This window comes from Hippocampus comes, unplaced genomic scaffold (genome assembly GCF_001891065.2).
Source record: "Hippocampus comes isolate QL1 unplaced genomic scaffold, H_comes_QL1_v1.1 scaffold124, whole genome shotgun sequence".
NCBI classification, from domain to species: Eukaryota; Metazoa; Chordata; class Actinopteri; order Syngnathiformes; family Syngnathidae; genus Hippocampus; species Hippocampus comes.
This window is the reverse complement of record NW_017805075.1, coordinates 1,180,126-1,195,515: the sequence shown is the minus strand read 5'-3', so window position 1 is coordinate 1,195,515 and position 15,390 is coordinate 1,180,126. Positions and strand designations below refer to the sequence as shown.

At 40.1% G+C, this 15,390-nt stretch overlaps 2 protein-coding genes across 3 annotated transcripts in view; one reads left to right on the top strand and one right to left on the bottom strand.

The window, feature by feature from the left end:
* hnf4a (hepatocyte nuclear factor 4, alpha) overlaps nt 1-7,892 on the bottom strand; it is a 36,821-nt gene extending 28,929 nt beyond the window's left edge. The window contains exon 1 of the mRNA XM_019865073.1: nt 7,446-7,892. Within this exon, the coding sequence (XP_019720632.1) occupies nt 7,446-7,494 (49 nt within the window). The 5' untranslated portion in view covers nt 7,495-7,892. The remainder of the gene's footprint in view (nt 1-7,445) is intronic.
* The window catches only part of ormdl2 (ORMDL sphingolipid biosynthesis regulator 2), a 19,757-nt gene continuing 4,409 nt past the window's right edge, over nt 43-15,390 (top strand). Inside the window, exons 1-3 of one of the 2 annotated variants that reach the window (XM_019865077.1) lie at nt 43-66; nt 12,558-12,731; nt 15,161-15,312. In XM_019865077.1, the coding sequence (XP_019720636.1) occupies nt 12,558-12,731; nt 15,161-15,312 (326 nt within the window). In that variant the 5' untranslated portion in view covers nt 43-66. Of the gene's footprint in view, nt 67-11,136; nt 11,234-12,557; nt 12,732-15,160; nt 15,313-15,390 lie in introns of those variants that run through there. The other variant, XM_019865076.1, reaches the window with a different exon arrangement.

Sequence of the window (15,390 nt, the reverse complement as noted above, 5' to 3'; positions counted from 1 at the left end):
TGTTGCTGACGAGACCTCATAGTCATAGTGGAGGGTCCTTTAAACATCCCTGGTTCAAGTACAAGTGTGAGTACTTTCCAGGAAACGTTTCATGGATTTTTTTCTTTTAAATTATAGTTATCCATCCATCCATCCATCCATTTTCTGAACCGCTTTATCCTGACAAGATTTGCAGGGCATGCTATAGCCTATCCCAGCTGACTTTGGGCAGTAGGCAGGGGACACTCTGAACCAGTTGCCAGCCAATCACAGGACACACCAAGACGGACAACCATCCGCGCTCATACTCACACCTAGGGACAATTTGGAGTGTTCAATTAGCCTGCCATGCATGTTTTTGGAATGCGGGAGGAAACCGGAGTATCCAGAGAAAACCCCCACAGGCACGTGGAGAACATGCAAACTCTACACAGGTAGGCCGAAGCTGGAATTGAACCCAGTACCGTTGCACTGTGAGGTCGACGCGCTAACCACTGGCCTACCGGGCCGCCCAATTGTATTTTTAGCACAAATTAAATTTTCATGTTTCCTTTTGTACATCAGTATATTTTTAGAGTTTACTTTTTACTTTAGTATATTTCAGTCTGGACTTTTTTTACTTTTTTAAGTAAAGGAGTTGAATCAGTAATTTTACTTTTACCAGAGGTACATTTTTAGTCGAACTTCTTTTAGTTAAAGAGTTGAATCAGCACATATACTTTTACCACGGTCTCTTTTTCTCACAAGGCATATTCCTACTTTAGTAAAGGGTTTGAGCACATTTCAGTGGTGGTCCGAATCAGCAACATCACTGCAGTCGACATTGTGTGCAAACTGTAACAACTACAGTAGTCCTGATAATGAAGACTCTGCTGCCACCGTGTGGCTAAACGTTACCCAGCCACAAGTTCCATTGGCTGAATCATGATCAACTCATTTTAGTAGAAATTGATTTTTTTAAGTTGCAACAATGTTTCTTTCGATCCTACTTTTCCATTATTCCACGCCTTCTACTGCACCAGCGTTGCCCTCCACGCGGCCGAGCTTCCAGAAGCACAAACAGCGGCTGGTTGTATTCTAATGTTGTAACCCGGAGGCCCCTCCGAACATCCCCCGGACCACCACCGTCACCCGCTACTTGCCCTTTACCTGAGACAGAGAAGCGCGGCGTCCCATCGTGGCCGAACATCCCGACGCTCAGCCGGCCTGCGGGGCAAAGGCCCATGAGCTGAGACCGGACCCCAGCCTGAGACTGGACGCGGTTATTTGTCTGGGCCACGAGGTGCTCGATGATAATCCTCTAATACCTGTCACAGCAAGATTTGATTGGACGTTTACATTACTTGTATAAAATGAGTGGGCCCGATGAAAACTTCCCCTCGGACGGGCCGAGCATAAGAGAGATGGGTCACACGTTTGCTTCACTTGCACTTGAGAGGAGGAGCTCCTCGGCTGGATGCAATTTGTGCTCCCCCGGACCACCACCGTCACCCGCTACTTGCCCTTTACCTGAGACAGAGAAGCGCGGCGTCCCATCGTGGCCGAACATCCCGACGCTCAGCCGGCCTGCGGGGCAAAGGCCCATGAGCTGAGACCGGACCCCAGCCTGAGACTGGACGCGGTTATTTGTCTGGGCCACGAGGTGCTCGATGATAATCCTCTAATACCTGTCACAGCAAGATTTGATTGGACGTTTACATTACTTGTATAAAATGAGTGGGCCCGATGAAAACTTCCCCTCGGACGGGCCGAGCATAAGAGAGATGGGTCACACGTTTGCTTCACTTGCACTTGAGAGGAGGAGCTCCTCGGCTGGATGCAATTTGTGCAAAACATGAGATTATTGTACTTTCTAATCCTCTTTCGCAGGACTGTACAAATGCTTGGAGAGCTCACGTTCATGCGTGGGACTAATTGTGGCTGCTTTGTTAATTTGGATCAGGAGAGACCAAAGTATGGAGAGCCCATTTGGTTTCCAAATATCACCAGAAAATTCCTTAACTTTTACCTACATGATTTGCATATACCTAACAGCAAAGGTAAATGTAGGACGTTTGTATTGCAATACTAAAACAATTCAGTTAAAAATCGGATGGGGCCGGCCTGCAAATCGTGAAAACCCGTGAATAATTGACACATTAAACAATATTTTTTTTAATCTTGAAAAAATACTGAATAAGATGGGATATACTGCCAATAAGTGCTTTCTATTGAAAATTCAAAAATATTAATCAAATAAAATATAAATATATCTGCAGGTGCCGAACATTGCGTATGTGGGTGTCCACTGTATTGCAGTGTGCCGTATGAAGGCATATCATGACAACATCACTCCATAGAATGGAAAAAAAAAATCGGTTTGTGCATCAATTTAATTCATTATACTGATCCTTGTGGTCTGCCCACACAGCGACATGGACAGAAGAGTTTCACAACTACTTCAAATGACTCAGTTTGCTTCAGTAATATTATTAATTTTTCACAGAGGATAAAGACTATATGACTGACTGTGAGTATTATGATTTTGTCTGTCTACATAGATTGCTTCCCTGTTTGTGTTAAAAATGTGTTTTAAAAAATCAGGAAAACACGTTCAAGACAGTGAATGAGCTAGCAATAACTCATTTTGAACATTATTGGCTGGGTGCGGTAGAATTCAACACCCAATGGTGCCGAATTTGTGTGTATTGCACAGGGACCAATTGCGCATGTCACACTTAATAAAAGTCTATCGGCGATGTTCCGTCCGCATATACTGTACTAGAAGTACAGTATCGTTTGAGATGCAAGCGATAAAGGAATCAATAAATGTATACTATTTATCCTGTTCATATAAAAACAGACCTATATGTATTTGAGGTACTTTTATTCTTTTTTTTCATGATTTAATTTTTGTCCCTTTCAATGTGACTAAAACAATGATTAGGGCGGCGCCATAGCGCCCTCTACTGACAAACTGCTACTGGTGCCGACTCCCGCATCCCCAGTTATAAAAAGGTGTGCACACGTGTGCAACAACATATCGCAGTTTTTTATTTTAACTTTCCCTCTTGAAAAGATGTTTTGTGGAAGTTTTATTATACACACATATACTGTTATTTATACAGTATATTACTTACATATACCTGTACATGTATATTAGGGGTTATTTGCTTCATTTTTTGTTCTGTTTTTTTAACGTCAGAGAAGACAGGAAAAGGTCACCACATACACACACACACGCACACACGCACACACACACACACACACACACACACACACACACACACACACACACACACACACACACAGTACTAAAACTCGTATATTGCAAGACCAAAATATGCACCTTGTATCTGTATTGGGTTTTTTGTTGTTGTTTGTTTGTTGAACCATCAACGATTTGTCATTGTCGTGCTGATGTGCAGTAGCTGTCAGAAGGAGATGCTAGTGGTAGCTTCCTAAATATTGACCCGGCTGGAGGAGCCGTCGGTGGTGGTGGTGGGAAAACATTCATGAGGCCATCGGGGCTGCTTAGCGGCTGTTGTCGTGTTGACATTTGGCACGGCATGATCGTTTGGGACCGTTGAGCCTTTCAGCCCACGTTTGTCATCACTTCTTCTGATCTTGTGTTGAAGTCTCACTTCAAAGTTGATCGAGATGCCAGGTTTACTAATTGTTATCAGCAAGGGAAAAATTCTAACCCTTTAGTAGACAAGAGACAGGTCAAGCAATAAAGAGAGATACATTTTTTTTTACCTTGACAGTTCAAAATACGAACAATTACCTGATGGCTGGTCGAAGTAGTGTCTGTCTCCTTCCCTTTAGCCAAGTTCATCTCTCTCTCTCTCTCTCTCTCTCTCTAAAAAAAATAAATATATATAGATATACATCTATATCTATATATCTATATCTATATACTGTATCTATATATCTATATATCTATATATCTATCTATCTATATCTATATAGATATAGATAGATAGATATATAGATATTCCTGTATATGAGTTCCTTAGATGTTCGATCGGAGAACACAGGATGGAGAAGAAAACAAATAAGAAAGAAAACCAAATCAATAAATTGTGATCCTTGTGATACTACTGCTATCAGGAGCAACTGGCGATTCGGTATCTTGCTCAAGGACACTTTGACATGGTCGCAATGGCCAAGGAGTGAACCACCAACTACCTCTGGGTTGAGAAACAACTGCTCCACTACTGAGCCATTCCGCTCATCATTGAAAAAAAGCTTTGAAGAAATATTTGGTTTAAAATGGGATTCCTACAGAAGAGTTACTAACATCGTCATATTGATGTAAGACTAAAAAAGAAAGCGATGATTATACAGTATTATGTTTTGTGTTGTTTTATTTTCGACCCATACAGAGGATGAGTCATTTAAATTAGGGAAACATTTTAACTGTTAGCTTGAAGCCAAGCTAGCTCATTGCTAATGCACCAAGAGACAGTTGAAACAAACTTGCCTGGGGTAAGTTGTAACGCCGATAAAACTATACAGTGTACCGCATGCTAAATTTGACGTGAATGCATCAGTACAAATTTGATTGGAAAAAACAACTGGCCACACAATCCAGCCACATTCAACATGAGTTTGCACTTAAACAAGTAACTGATCATGCAGGTCCAGCTTTACCAGCTTCCGACCAAGCTTCTGCTATGACTACTGACCAAACTTCTGCTCCAGCTATAAACCAAGCCACTCAAAAAGCCGCCGTCTCTACTGACAAAACACTAACTTGGCTGAATTGTTGCTCAACAGTTTTTCGACCCCTACCAAAAGCCAAACTACAGAAACTCCCTTTATCCAAAAGGAAGAGGAAACAAGTAGGAGTAACTGACACACCTGTCAAGCTGACACAGGAAGTAGAGCAGCAGATGAATTCTGAGAGGGGAAACCGGAAAATAAGATTTCCCCCCCCCCCCACCACCACCACCACCACCATCAAAAAAAGTTTGTTGTAGCTATTAAACAGTGGCACCTTTTGTACCATTTTATTTGTATCAAGATTCATATATTAGTGAATTTTAAGTCATATATACTCTGCAGGACCACCGCAATTTTGTTTAAACATTTTGAACTTTCATCATTATCATGACATTTATGAGTATTACATTTCTCCATACATGTTACATTTGACCCAGGCCAAAAGGTCAATTGTAACATTACACCCCTTGTATTTGACACGACGTCATGCATTTTCTTTTTGGTTTGCACAGGCATTTTGCATGCCATTTATTAGTAGACACTTGAAGCTAGTTTGCAAAGCAGTTTAAACACACAAGGTCAAAAGAGCTCAAAGTTAGAGACACATATGTCCAACATGTTACAAATGACGCCAGGTTCCCTATTTGAATTATTGACAGGGAAATACTTGTTTTTCTGAAGGTAAAAAAAAAGAACAATTGTAAAGAAATTATATATATATATATATATATATATATCATGGAACACTGTAAATCGTTGTCTCCAGGTGTGAGTGTGAGCGCAAATGGTTGTTTGTCTATGTGCCCTGCGATTGGCTGGCAACCAGTTCAGGGTGTCCCCCGCCTACTCCCCAAAGACAGCTGGGATGGACTCCAGCACGCCCCGCGACCCTTGTGAGGATAAGCAGATAAGAAAATGGATGGATGGATGGATGGATATACTGTATTTATCCAGAAAGAGATGTTTTCCTCCTCTTGCTTAATGTCTTTTCCATGAAAACTAACACAAATGCATCTTAATGACTTCCGAGTTCCCATTTTGTTCCTTTTCAAAATGGTCCTTTATCGTCACTGAATTCATCTTTCCCCTTAATGCCACTGGAGGGAGCTTTATGACGTTGTTGCAATACACCAGAGAGATCTGTGATCTGAAGTGATGTGGTAGCCATTTAGCATTTGCATAATTGCAGTCAGCAAAATAGATGGCGTTATTTTTAAGATATGGATGAATTTGTGAGCGTGTCGAAACAATGCATGTCCTTACCATTGTTGTGAGTGTATAAGAGTGTACGGTAATGGGTTTCATGAGGAGTTGGGATCATTTATTCACATGTTGCCGCAGAGTTTGTCGGCAATTCGAGTGGTTGCTATGAAGCCGCTTATGTCGTGCTTATGTCTCTTGATATGCATTTTTGTCTTTACTTTTATGCAAGGAAACAGAATATGAATTAGAATCTTCAGAACAATTAAATGAAATTGGATCTTTTCCAACATTTGTTAACGCACCCAATGGCACACTGTTTTGCATACAGTTGCATCTGTTGGAGACAGACGATTTCTTCACATGACAGTATGTTTTTTTTCCATCCATCTTGCATCTGCCCAGCGTTTTGGATCAACTTCATTTGCATCCTGCGTTATATGCAAATGATGCCATGAATGAACATTTGAGCCAAAGCCACACTTCACAAAGTCTTTTAGTAGGTTGCTGCGCTTTCTTATTTTTTTTAATTTTCTTCTTTTTTTACTTTTATACTTTACCTCTGAAAAAGTTAATTTTCTTCTACTTAATTCATCAAAATTGGCCCATTACTTTTTTCAACCCCAGTGGATGATGACATGATGTAAAAATGACCTAAATTGAAAGATGTAAAATCAATCGCGGTTGGGATCTTGATTGATCGTGACTGAGTGAAATTTGGGGGTCTTATTACATGAACAAACTAGGACAGTAGCAACATGGACAAACATCAACCAGGGAGCAACAACAACAGCATAGGAGAAGCAAGATATCCCCCATTAAATTGCCTTATTCGAGAGAATTGTTTGATGTTGTTGGCTACAACAATGACATGTGGTGAATGGATTTTTTTTCTTGTGCCATCCTAAAAAAATCTACTAATGAGTCTAATCTGAAAAAAAAAGAAAAAGCACATAAGAAAAGTGTATTTTTTTCGTTGTGATCATTAGGTAATCTAGCTATTTCTCATGCAGGACACATTGTCACTTCAGTCAGAATTACATTTTGTACATCTTATGACTTAATGCATTTTGTTATTTCATTACATTCATTGTGACACATATTTCAGAATATTTTGTGTCTGACTTGATGTTTACCCCAATTTGGGGCTTTAAATGCGTTCATTTTAAGTTCTGGTGCACAGATGGAAATGATCTTTCTGCAAAATCAGCAGGCATCTCTTTTTGTATGTGGATGTTGAATAATCTAATTGTCTGTAAACTTCATCAAAAAAAATGCTGCCTCTGTCCGCAACAAAATCAAATGTACACAACAAAAGATAATCATGATTATCGTCCCAAAGGACAACATCCGATATTGGCGGCCATTGGCCGGTGTGGCGGGGGGGCCAGCTTCCTGGGCCTTGTTAACAAGCTCCATATCTGTGACACACCTCCCCGATAAGCAGCGTGTGAAAAAGCCAGACAAAACAGGCCCGAGCAACAAAAAGTCAAAGAAAAACAAGGGAGTGGACTTTGCGCGCAATCCACTGAATTGGCTGAATTGAAGCGCGCACTCACCAAATGGCCGTTCCACACTGGAGCCCACTTGCGTGTTTACGTTGACCATGTCCTCCTCCTCCGAGGCGTCCTTGTGTTCAATTCTCGTTTTCCTGCCAGCTTGAGGTGTGAAATGTGAAAGTTTGGCGGCGGGAAGGCGGCCGTGTGAGAAGGGTGTTGGTGGAAGGTAAGGCCGGTGTGGCCGCTGTTATCTTATTGATTTTCCTAATCTGGGCAAATGTGGGTGGGGAGGTTAAACAGTAACCAGGCTCGTATGGACACCGATCTATATAGCGGCTGTAACTATGGCAACATGATGATAGAAACTCAAATAGACATCAAGTTATGATGTGCTTGCCGTTCTTTCCCTTCACTGCACAACATCGCAAATTGGTAGGCGAATAACATAGTTGCTCAAGTCGCTTTAAACTCACTGTCACAGTATCAGTAAAAAAATAAACAAATAATAATTAAAATTGTTGTCTGTTTTTTTTTTTGGTCTGTTGTTTTGTTGTTGTTGTCCAAGCATGTTAAAAGTGATTTATTATGCTGTTAACAATGAAAGGTTCATTGAGAGAGAGTGTTTACACAGTGGAAGAGTGAAAGGGTGGTTAAGCAAGCTAAGATTGACTATCCAGAATCAACATTGTAGATATCAGTAAGGTCTTTCTGACTAGTTGTAATTATATTTTGAGTAGTCTGACTTTTCATTCAAGATATCCATCCATCCATTTTCTGATCCACTTATCCTCACAAGGGTTGCGGGGCGTGCTGCAGCCTATCCCAGCTGTCTTCGGGCAGTAGGCAGGGGACACACTGAACTGGTTGCCAGCCTATCGCAGTCATTAAAATATCTGTAATGTAATTGTGACGAGCCAGAAAGACAGACAGCATTCTGTCACTTGTGCCTAGTCCAAACTGCATTACAGATATTTGCAATTATTTTGCCCGGGAGTTGCTGCTGGTGGTGCTGGTACACTCACCTGACTTGTGTGCAGACAGTGTGGGATCGTTTCTCACTCAGTGACTCTGTGGATGTGGGTGTGAATGGTTCGTCTCTCTATGAGCCCTGCAACCGACTGGTGACCAGTTCAAGTTGCAGTCTGCCTTCCACCCTAAATCGGATTTTTTTTTTTTTTTTAATTACTGTTTAGGCCTGTGTTAGTCAAACTGGAGTCTGGAAGCTGTAACATGGGGTGGGGTTGGGGGAGGGGGGGTCTGCAAAATAATTTGGCATAAAGAATGTATCTTTTTTTTTTTCCGAATGACTTTGCCATTCCATTCCATGTCAGGGCCATTTATATTGAATAGTGATATAGAAAAATGCAGTGTGTAAGGGCCTAAAATTACTTGGTTGACGGTATATTATTTTTCGTGGCCAGCCAAAGCAAATTTGTTTGTCAATGATCCTTGTTAAATTTGTACAAAAATTTCCAATTTTCATGAGTGATGAATAATTACATTGAGGTTTTGTAAGAATTGTTCTTACTTGAACTTTAATTTACCAAACTTTTATCCTTGAATTCTGATTTCACAACTAGTAATCCATCAATTTGTTATGTATTTGTAATAATACCGAAACACAATTAAACATTTTCTTGGTCTCACCATCGTAACAGCCCCTTTAAGGGAAGCCGCAAAGTTCTACAAAATAGCCTTCAACAAAATTAGTTTGACAGTCCTGAGCTAGTAAATGTAGCTGAGCAAAAGGTTTATTTTTATTGAGCGTTGTTCCTGCTTGATTAGGAGTGTGATGGGGATTGTTCTGGATATGTACAAATTTTATTTCATGAATCCTTGACTGTGGATGAAATAATAAAGAATGACACACGCACGAATGCACAGCCACCTCTGGCCACCCGTAACTGAGGTGTTGTGTCACCGTGGCCACCCCACTGAAAAAAATTCTGGCTACGCCCCTGTCCACAGAATGAGTGCTGGTTGAGAAAAAAAAGTACATTTTATGAAAGCAACAAAGGTGAAATTGATTACATTCATCTTATTTATTTGTTCCTATCTGGAATTTATACCTTCCAATGAATGTGCGAAGACAAGTGTTTTAGTTGGCTTCTATGCCCAGATGTTGTCCTGTTAAAAACACGAATGTCCATTCAAATTTTGTTTTTTATGTTAATGGACTGTCCACGGTTCATACATCCCATGAACGTAAAACTTTTTATAATGACATAAATTGACATGAACGAGGGCTGATTGGTGGACAGACATAGGCTCCCCTGATTGGTGACATCAGAGGCTCAACGCCTTGAAGAGCAGATGTGTGATGGCACCGAGGAGGGGACTTTCTCTTCCTATCTGTTTGGAACCCTTGTGCTTTGTGGATGACAGAGAAGTCAACTTCCATTTGTGTTTCAATGTTTTCTCCTGTTTCTGTTGCGAGGAAGGGGTTTTGGTTTCATTAATATTGAAATATGTTTACTTTCCCACAGAGAAATGTTTTGCTCGCTGTTTTGGCCTTGATTAACCCAGAAGTCCTTTTGTTAAAGGTATGGGTTGCTGGAAAACTCAAATTGTTAATAAATAAGTCATTTTCAGTGCAAGTGATCCCATGATTCCTTTATTCCTAGAACAATGTGAACTGGAGTGACTGATGCACTTCTTTAACACCAAGATTCAGATATCCAGAAGATCACTACTTTTGTATAGCTGTCCACTGTAGTGACTGGCGTGGAACTTTGACGTAGTGTGACAAATCTAGAAAAACACTGCTTTTCTATAGCTGTAATGACTGATGCACAACTTTGAATTCAAGACTCACACACCAAGAAAAACCCAGATTTTCCATAACATACCACTGTAGTGTTGTTGTCTTTTATAATAACTGCTATGTGAAGGACTCCATGTTGCTTTTGAAGTATAAAGGGTGTTTTAAACTGAAGTACAGTATTAATTGGTCGATTGACATACTGTATGTTGTCAGCAGCATTAAAAAAAAAATCATGCTTGTGACTCTGCGTAGTGGATATGAGGTGCCACTGATTGCCTTATCCAACATTTTTGGCCATAAAAACGTCATCAGGCTCCGGTTTATGGCAGAGAAAGTCTCAGAGGGATGAACAGAGAGACGCAGTGAACTGAACGAAAATATACGCTTCACAAACAGCGAGTGACACTCACATCTTTGTATTTGCATCTACACCATTGCTGTTGGCAATCGATCTTTCTCTAACTCACCCAATTGGCCCCATATGTGTGGGGGGGCATCTTGCCCACAAAGTCACACTTTTACTGTTTCACATCTTGCCAAAATGTTATTTGGTCTTTTTTGTTCAAACTAATTGGTCACCCTACAATAGACTTGTATTGATATTTAAAACAGGGCTTATGCTTAAAAAAAAAAAAAAAGGTTAAATCGTAGTATCGAAATATTACATAAATTTACCTCAAAATCGTTATGTATTTGGATCCCTTCCGCCGACCAGTAAAATAATGTGAATGCTAAATGAGTAAGGCCACCGGACCTAAAAGACGGGGCTGAAATTCAAATTGGCTCTACCTAGTGGTAATGAAAGGAATGATAGCGGGACTCTTGTCCCCAAATGAACAACAAACAATAAAAATGTTTTTTTTCCTGAACTGAACAAGATAATGCTTGACAGGCCAATGCTTATGTATAATGTGAAAAGAAAGGAGGTAATTAAAAAAACAAACAAACAAACAAACAAAAGAAAAAGAATTTGGTTCCATTTGGGGTGGAAATGAGGCGTTTGACAGATACTTAAGGGACAGCCCTAAAGGGCGGGTCTAACGCGAACGAGTTATTTCCTGGTCACCAACTACAACACGCGAAGGTAAAGTTTAAAACACAACAAATCTGCAAGAGTTAGCCACGCTTTATACGATTTGCATGCATTTTATCCTGCTGACTTATCACCATCCGCTCGCCATTACTGCTACTCAGCGATCGATTTCACTTTGACACTTTTGAGCCGCCAGTCCATAACGTTAGCAAACCAGCTAGCAGGCGAATAATCTGTAACGCATTTAGAACGAGGTAGAGTAGTTTATTTTGTCCTTACATTCACGTCTCACTCATGCTATAACACACTTAACCCATTTGCCTACTCCATGTTTTAGTTGATAATTTTCTTTAATTCTTGTATTCGGGTCCTTCACATAGAGAGTGCATTTTTTTGCTACCTACAATGCTCTGACGGGCGGAGTAGAATGCCAGTTTATGAAAAACAACGCTATCTTGTTAAAGTGATACTTCGTGACTCACCCTATACGTAAAATAAATAAGTGTACAGGTACAAATATCCATTATTTGAAATTAATAAGAATTTTTGGGGAAAACGTTTGTGCTCAAGGACTAGGTTAAGATTTGAAAACTGAGTGATCATTTGGCGATGAGATTTAAAGAGTTGTTAAAATGTGTCGAAAAATGTTTTATTTGAATGAAATAGTCGAAAACATATATTCAATACACTAACTAGTAATGTAGTACAAAACCTAAAATTATGCGATATTGTATATTTTACTCATGCACAATATTTTTCTGTTAAATACATTAATCTTTTATTTAATTTAATCTAGAAATTGTATACAGAAAAAGGTTTTCTATCTATCTATCTATCTATTTATCTATCTATCGAGGGAGAGAGAAGGGGAGAGAGAGAATGAGAGGGATAGAGAGAGAGAGCCAATAGATGTTAATTTTAGTATATTTTAATGGTCTTATTAACTATAACGGATAAACAAATAAGAGCATTTTTATCTTTTTAGAAGCTGTACGTACTTTTTAATCTGACTGTTATTTAATTCTTAAAACAAAATGAGTATTGAATTCAGAAGTAAAATATTAAATGCCTATGAAAGTTGTTCATTGTAGTAATATTGATATTTTATTATTTATATTAAATCAATTAAACAATGAATTAGATCAATTAATAGAACAATTCTGAATAACCTTTTAATGACCAGTTTAAGAGGGTAAAAAAAAAAACCCACATCTGAATTCGTACAATATATATGACAGATTTGTTGAAAGAGAGATCCACACTTTGCCCTCCTTTGAATGAAATATTTGATCTCCATACAATGTGTTGATTGCAGTACAGTCATGTTGAGAACAGCCACATCTTCTCTCATTGTTGCTGTGGTTTGTTGTCCCAGATGAACGTGGGCGTGGCTCACAGCGAGGTCAACCCCAACACGCAGGTGATGAACAGTCGCGGCATCTGGCTGGCTTACCTGCTGCTGACCGTCGTGCTGCATGTGGTCCTGCTCAGCATTCCTTTCTTCAGCGTGCCGCTCGTCTGGACGCTCACCAACGTCGTACACAACCTGGTCAGTTACGCTCCCAGCTTTACACTCTTACAATTTTACTTGCCATGAGCCAGTACACACATGAAGATTTTGCAAAGCTTAAAAGATTGTTTATCTGTCCACACGTGAAGATATTTAAAAAAAAGAATCAAGGCATTTAACAGTATAACACACATTAAGATAAGCATATGAATACAGTAATCCCTCGCTATAACGCGTTCACCTTCCGCGGCTTCGCTGTTTCACAGATTTTTTTTGTGCTTTTTTGAAAATTATTTTTTTAAATACAGTGAATTGTGTTCTGCATCCTGATTGGCGAAGGGACTGACCAACGTGAACAGTCTCCGCACCTCGTCTCTGTACAGCTTGCCAAATTTACCTTTGCAAATTTTTGGTCTTTGGTTTCATTGTATCAGTGGCGGATGCTGGTCTGTCAAGGAGGGGAAGCTCATTTTCGACCTACATCATAAAATGTGTCCGTTTATTTATACGTGAATTCTACTCTTCGTGCCTTTTCAAAAAAAATGAAAAGGATGGCTTCACCATAAGATCGGTGATTGGCTCATTTCGCTGTCAATCAAAAAGAGATTCAGCCTCAGGCAGATCATCCAATCATCATGCAGAAAAGCTGAGTTTCCGGGCCAGCCTATAAACGCCCACTGTCCATAGTCTCCCAGAGACGCTGAGCGTCCAATGGTCGGGACAAAACCACCATTTATCCAATGACTTGTCTCGTTTCAATGCATAGGGACAACCTACACTGAACTCTCCAGATGCCCAGCGTCCGCGCAGTCGACGCTCAGCGTCCACACAGTTTAAAGCACAGTGAAGCTGCGGGAATGAATGAGAAGAGAGTCGCGTCGTAACCAGTCATAAGAAGCTGATTCGGAACAAAAGTTGAGCGCGTTGTAGCGCATATTTAGTCAATGACATGTACACACAATTGTACGTCCACACATACAGGTATATTTGATCACTTACTTTTTGACATTTTAGGGGAAGCTGAGCTTCCCTTGCGGTCTTAGAGCAATCGCCTCTGCAGTGTATACATAGTCCAGTATTGTATAATAACTGTAAAAAATTAAGCTGACTATCAAGTATCAAGTACTGTACAACTTTATTGTCAAATGTGCTGTATGTTTCACATACAGCACATTTGAAATTTCTTCCCTCTCACATTGTTTGGTTTTTTTTTAAAAAATAAATCCTACTTCACGGATTCCACTTATCACGGGTTTTTTTTGGTGATAAACGAGGGATTACTGTCCACAGTTTGATGTCATAAGATATCCGTGCAAAATAATACAAATCAAAATCATAACAATTCACCAGATTTAGTTTCGGAAGTAGAACATGTGTTTGGGAGATTTTATGGTTAATGTATTTTTTTTTTTGTTTTTTCACAATAAGACATTTGTACCATTTGCAACAAAATTTTTGCCGACGTTGTCACAGATGTCATGGATCAAACTCGTAACTGATACAAATCATATTCTCCGTTGCCATTTGGGAATTTTCTGCCGTGACAATTTGAAATAATGTCCTGTTTTTTTAATAAAGAGATGGAAGGTACAACAAAATTTGATTCATTGATTACCGACAAAATAATTGAAACAATCACTCATTCCGCGCAAACGTGACCTTGTGTGGCTGGTGATACTCAAGGACTTGGCTCACAGGCGCCAGCGTTAGAGCACCAGAGAGCCGTCGTAGATTCCAGACGGCGTTTGCTCTGGCTCGCTCTGGTTTTGGCACAGGCTGGATGAATCTTCCTCGTTGTCCGTGTCGAAAAAGTCCTTCCAGTCGTATTCCTGCGCGTGCACCGATTGATTGATTACCGACAAAATAATTGAAACAATCACTTATTAAAATAATCGCGAGTTGCAGCCCTAGTCCAATAAAAATTGAACTGGGGCCTCCGACAATATAGAGAGAAGTACTACCCGTTCCAAAAAGCAGTCTGAGCAAAACACTTTCAGGCTTCTGTTGGGGAAAAAAAAACAAAAAACTAAGGACAAGCCAAGTAGATCAACTTTGAAATGATTTATCTTGGGCTTATGTTCTATTACATCACAAAACCTGGCTTTTGAACAATGGTGTGTAGATTTTTTTTATATCTACGAAAGCAGACAATTTCTCACATGTTGGCACTTTTGACCTGAGGTATGTGCTTGCAGGAACTCGTTATTTTGCTGAGGTTGCCTATCCTTCACTTGTGCAACTCACCATGACAAATGATTTGAAATTATTGATCATTTCAAACGTTAGCTGATTTTAAGACTTATGTTACGATACATGCTGCCTTTTACACATACAGTACTTGGTTGGTCGTTCTGTGATATCCCAAAATGTCATCTGAGAGAGAGGATAGAAAAGGTATCAATGTCAAGTTAGTGAGCGACTTTTTGTATTTTTCTTCTTTTTTGGGGGGCGGGGGGCGCCAAACGCAGGCGATGTACCTGTTCCTGCACACAGTGAAGGGAACGCCCTTCGAGACGCCCGATCAGGGCAAAGCCCGCCTGCTCACGCACTGGGAACAGATGGACTACGGCATCCAGTTCACCGCCTCACGCAAATTCCTCACCATCTCACCCATTGTGCTGTAAGTATGCACCGCTCACCTTCTCACAAAGGCCCGGTTTGGAAAAAGACGGAATATTGCGATCATAAATTATGAGGG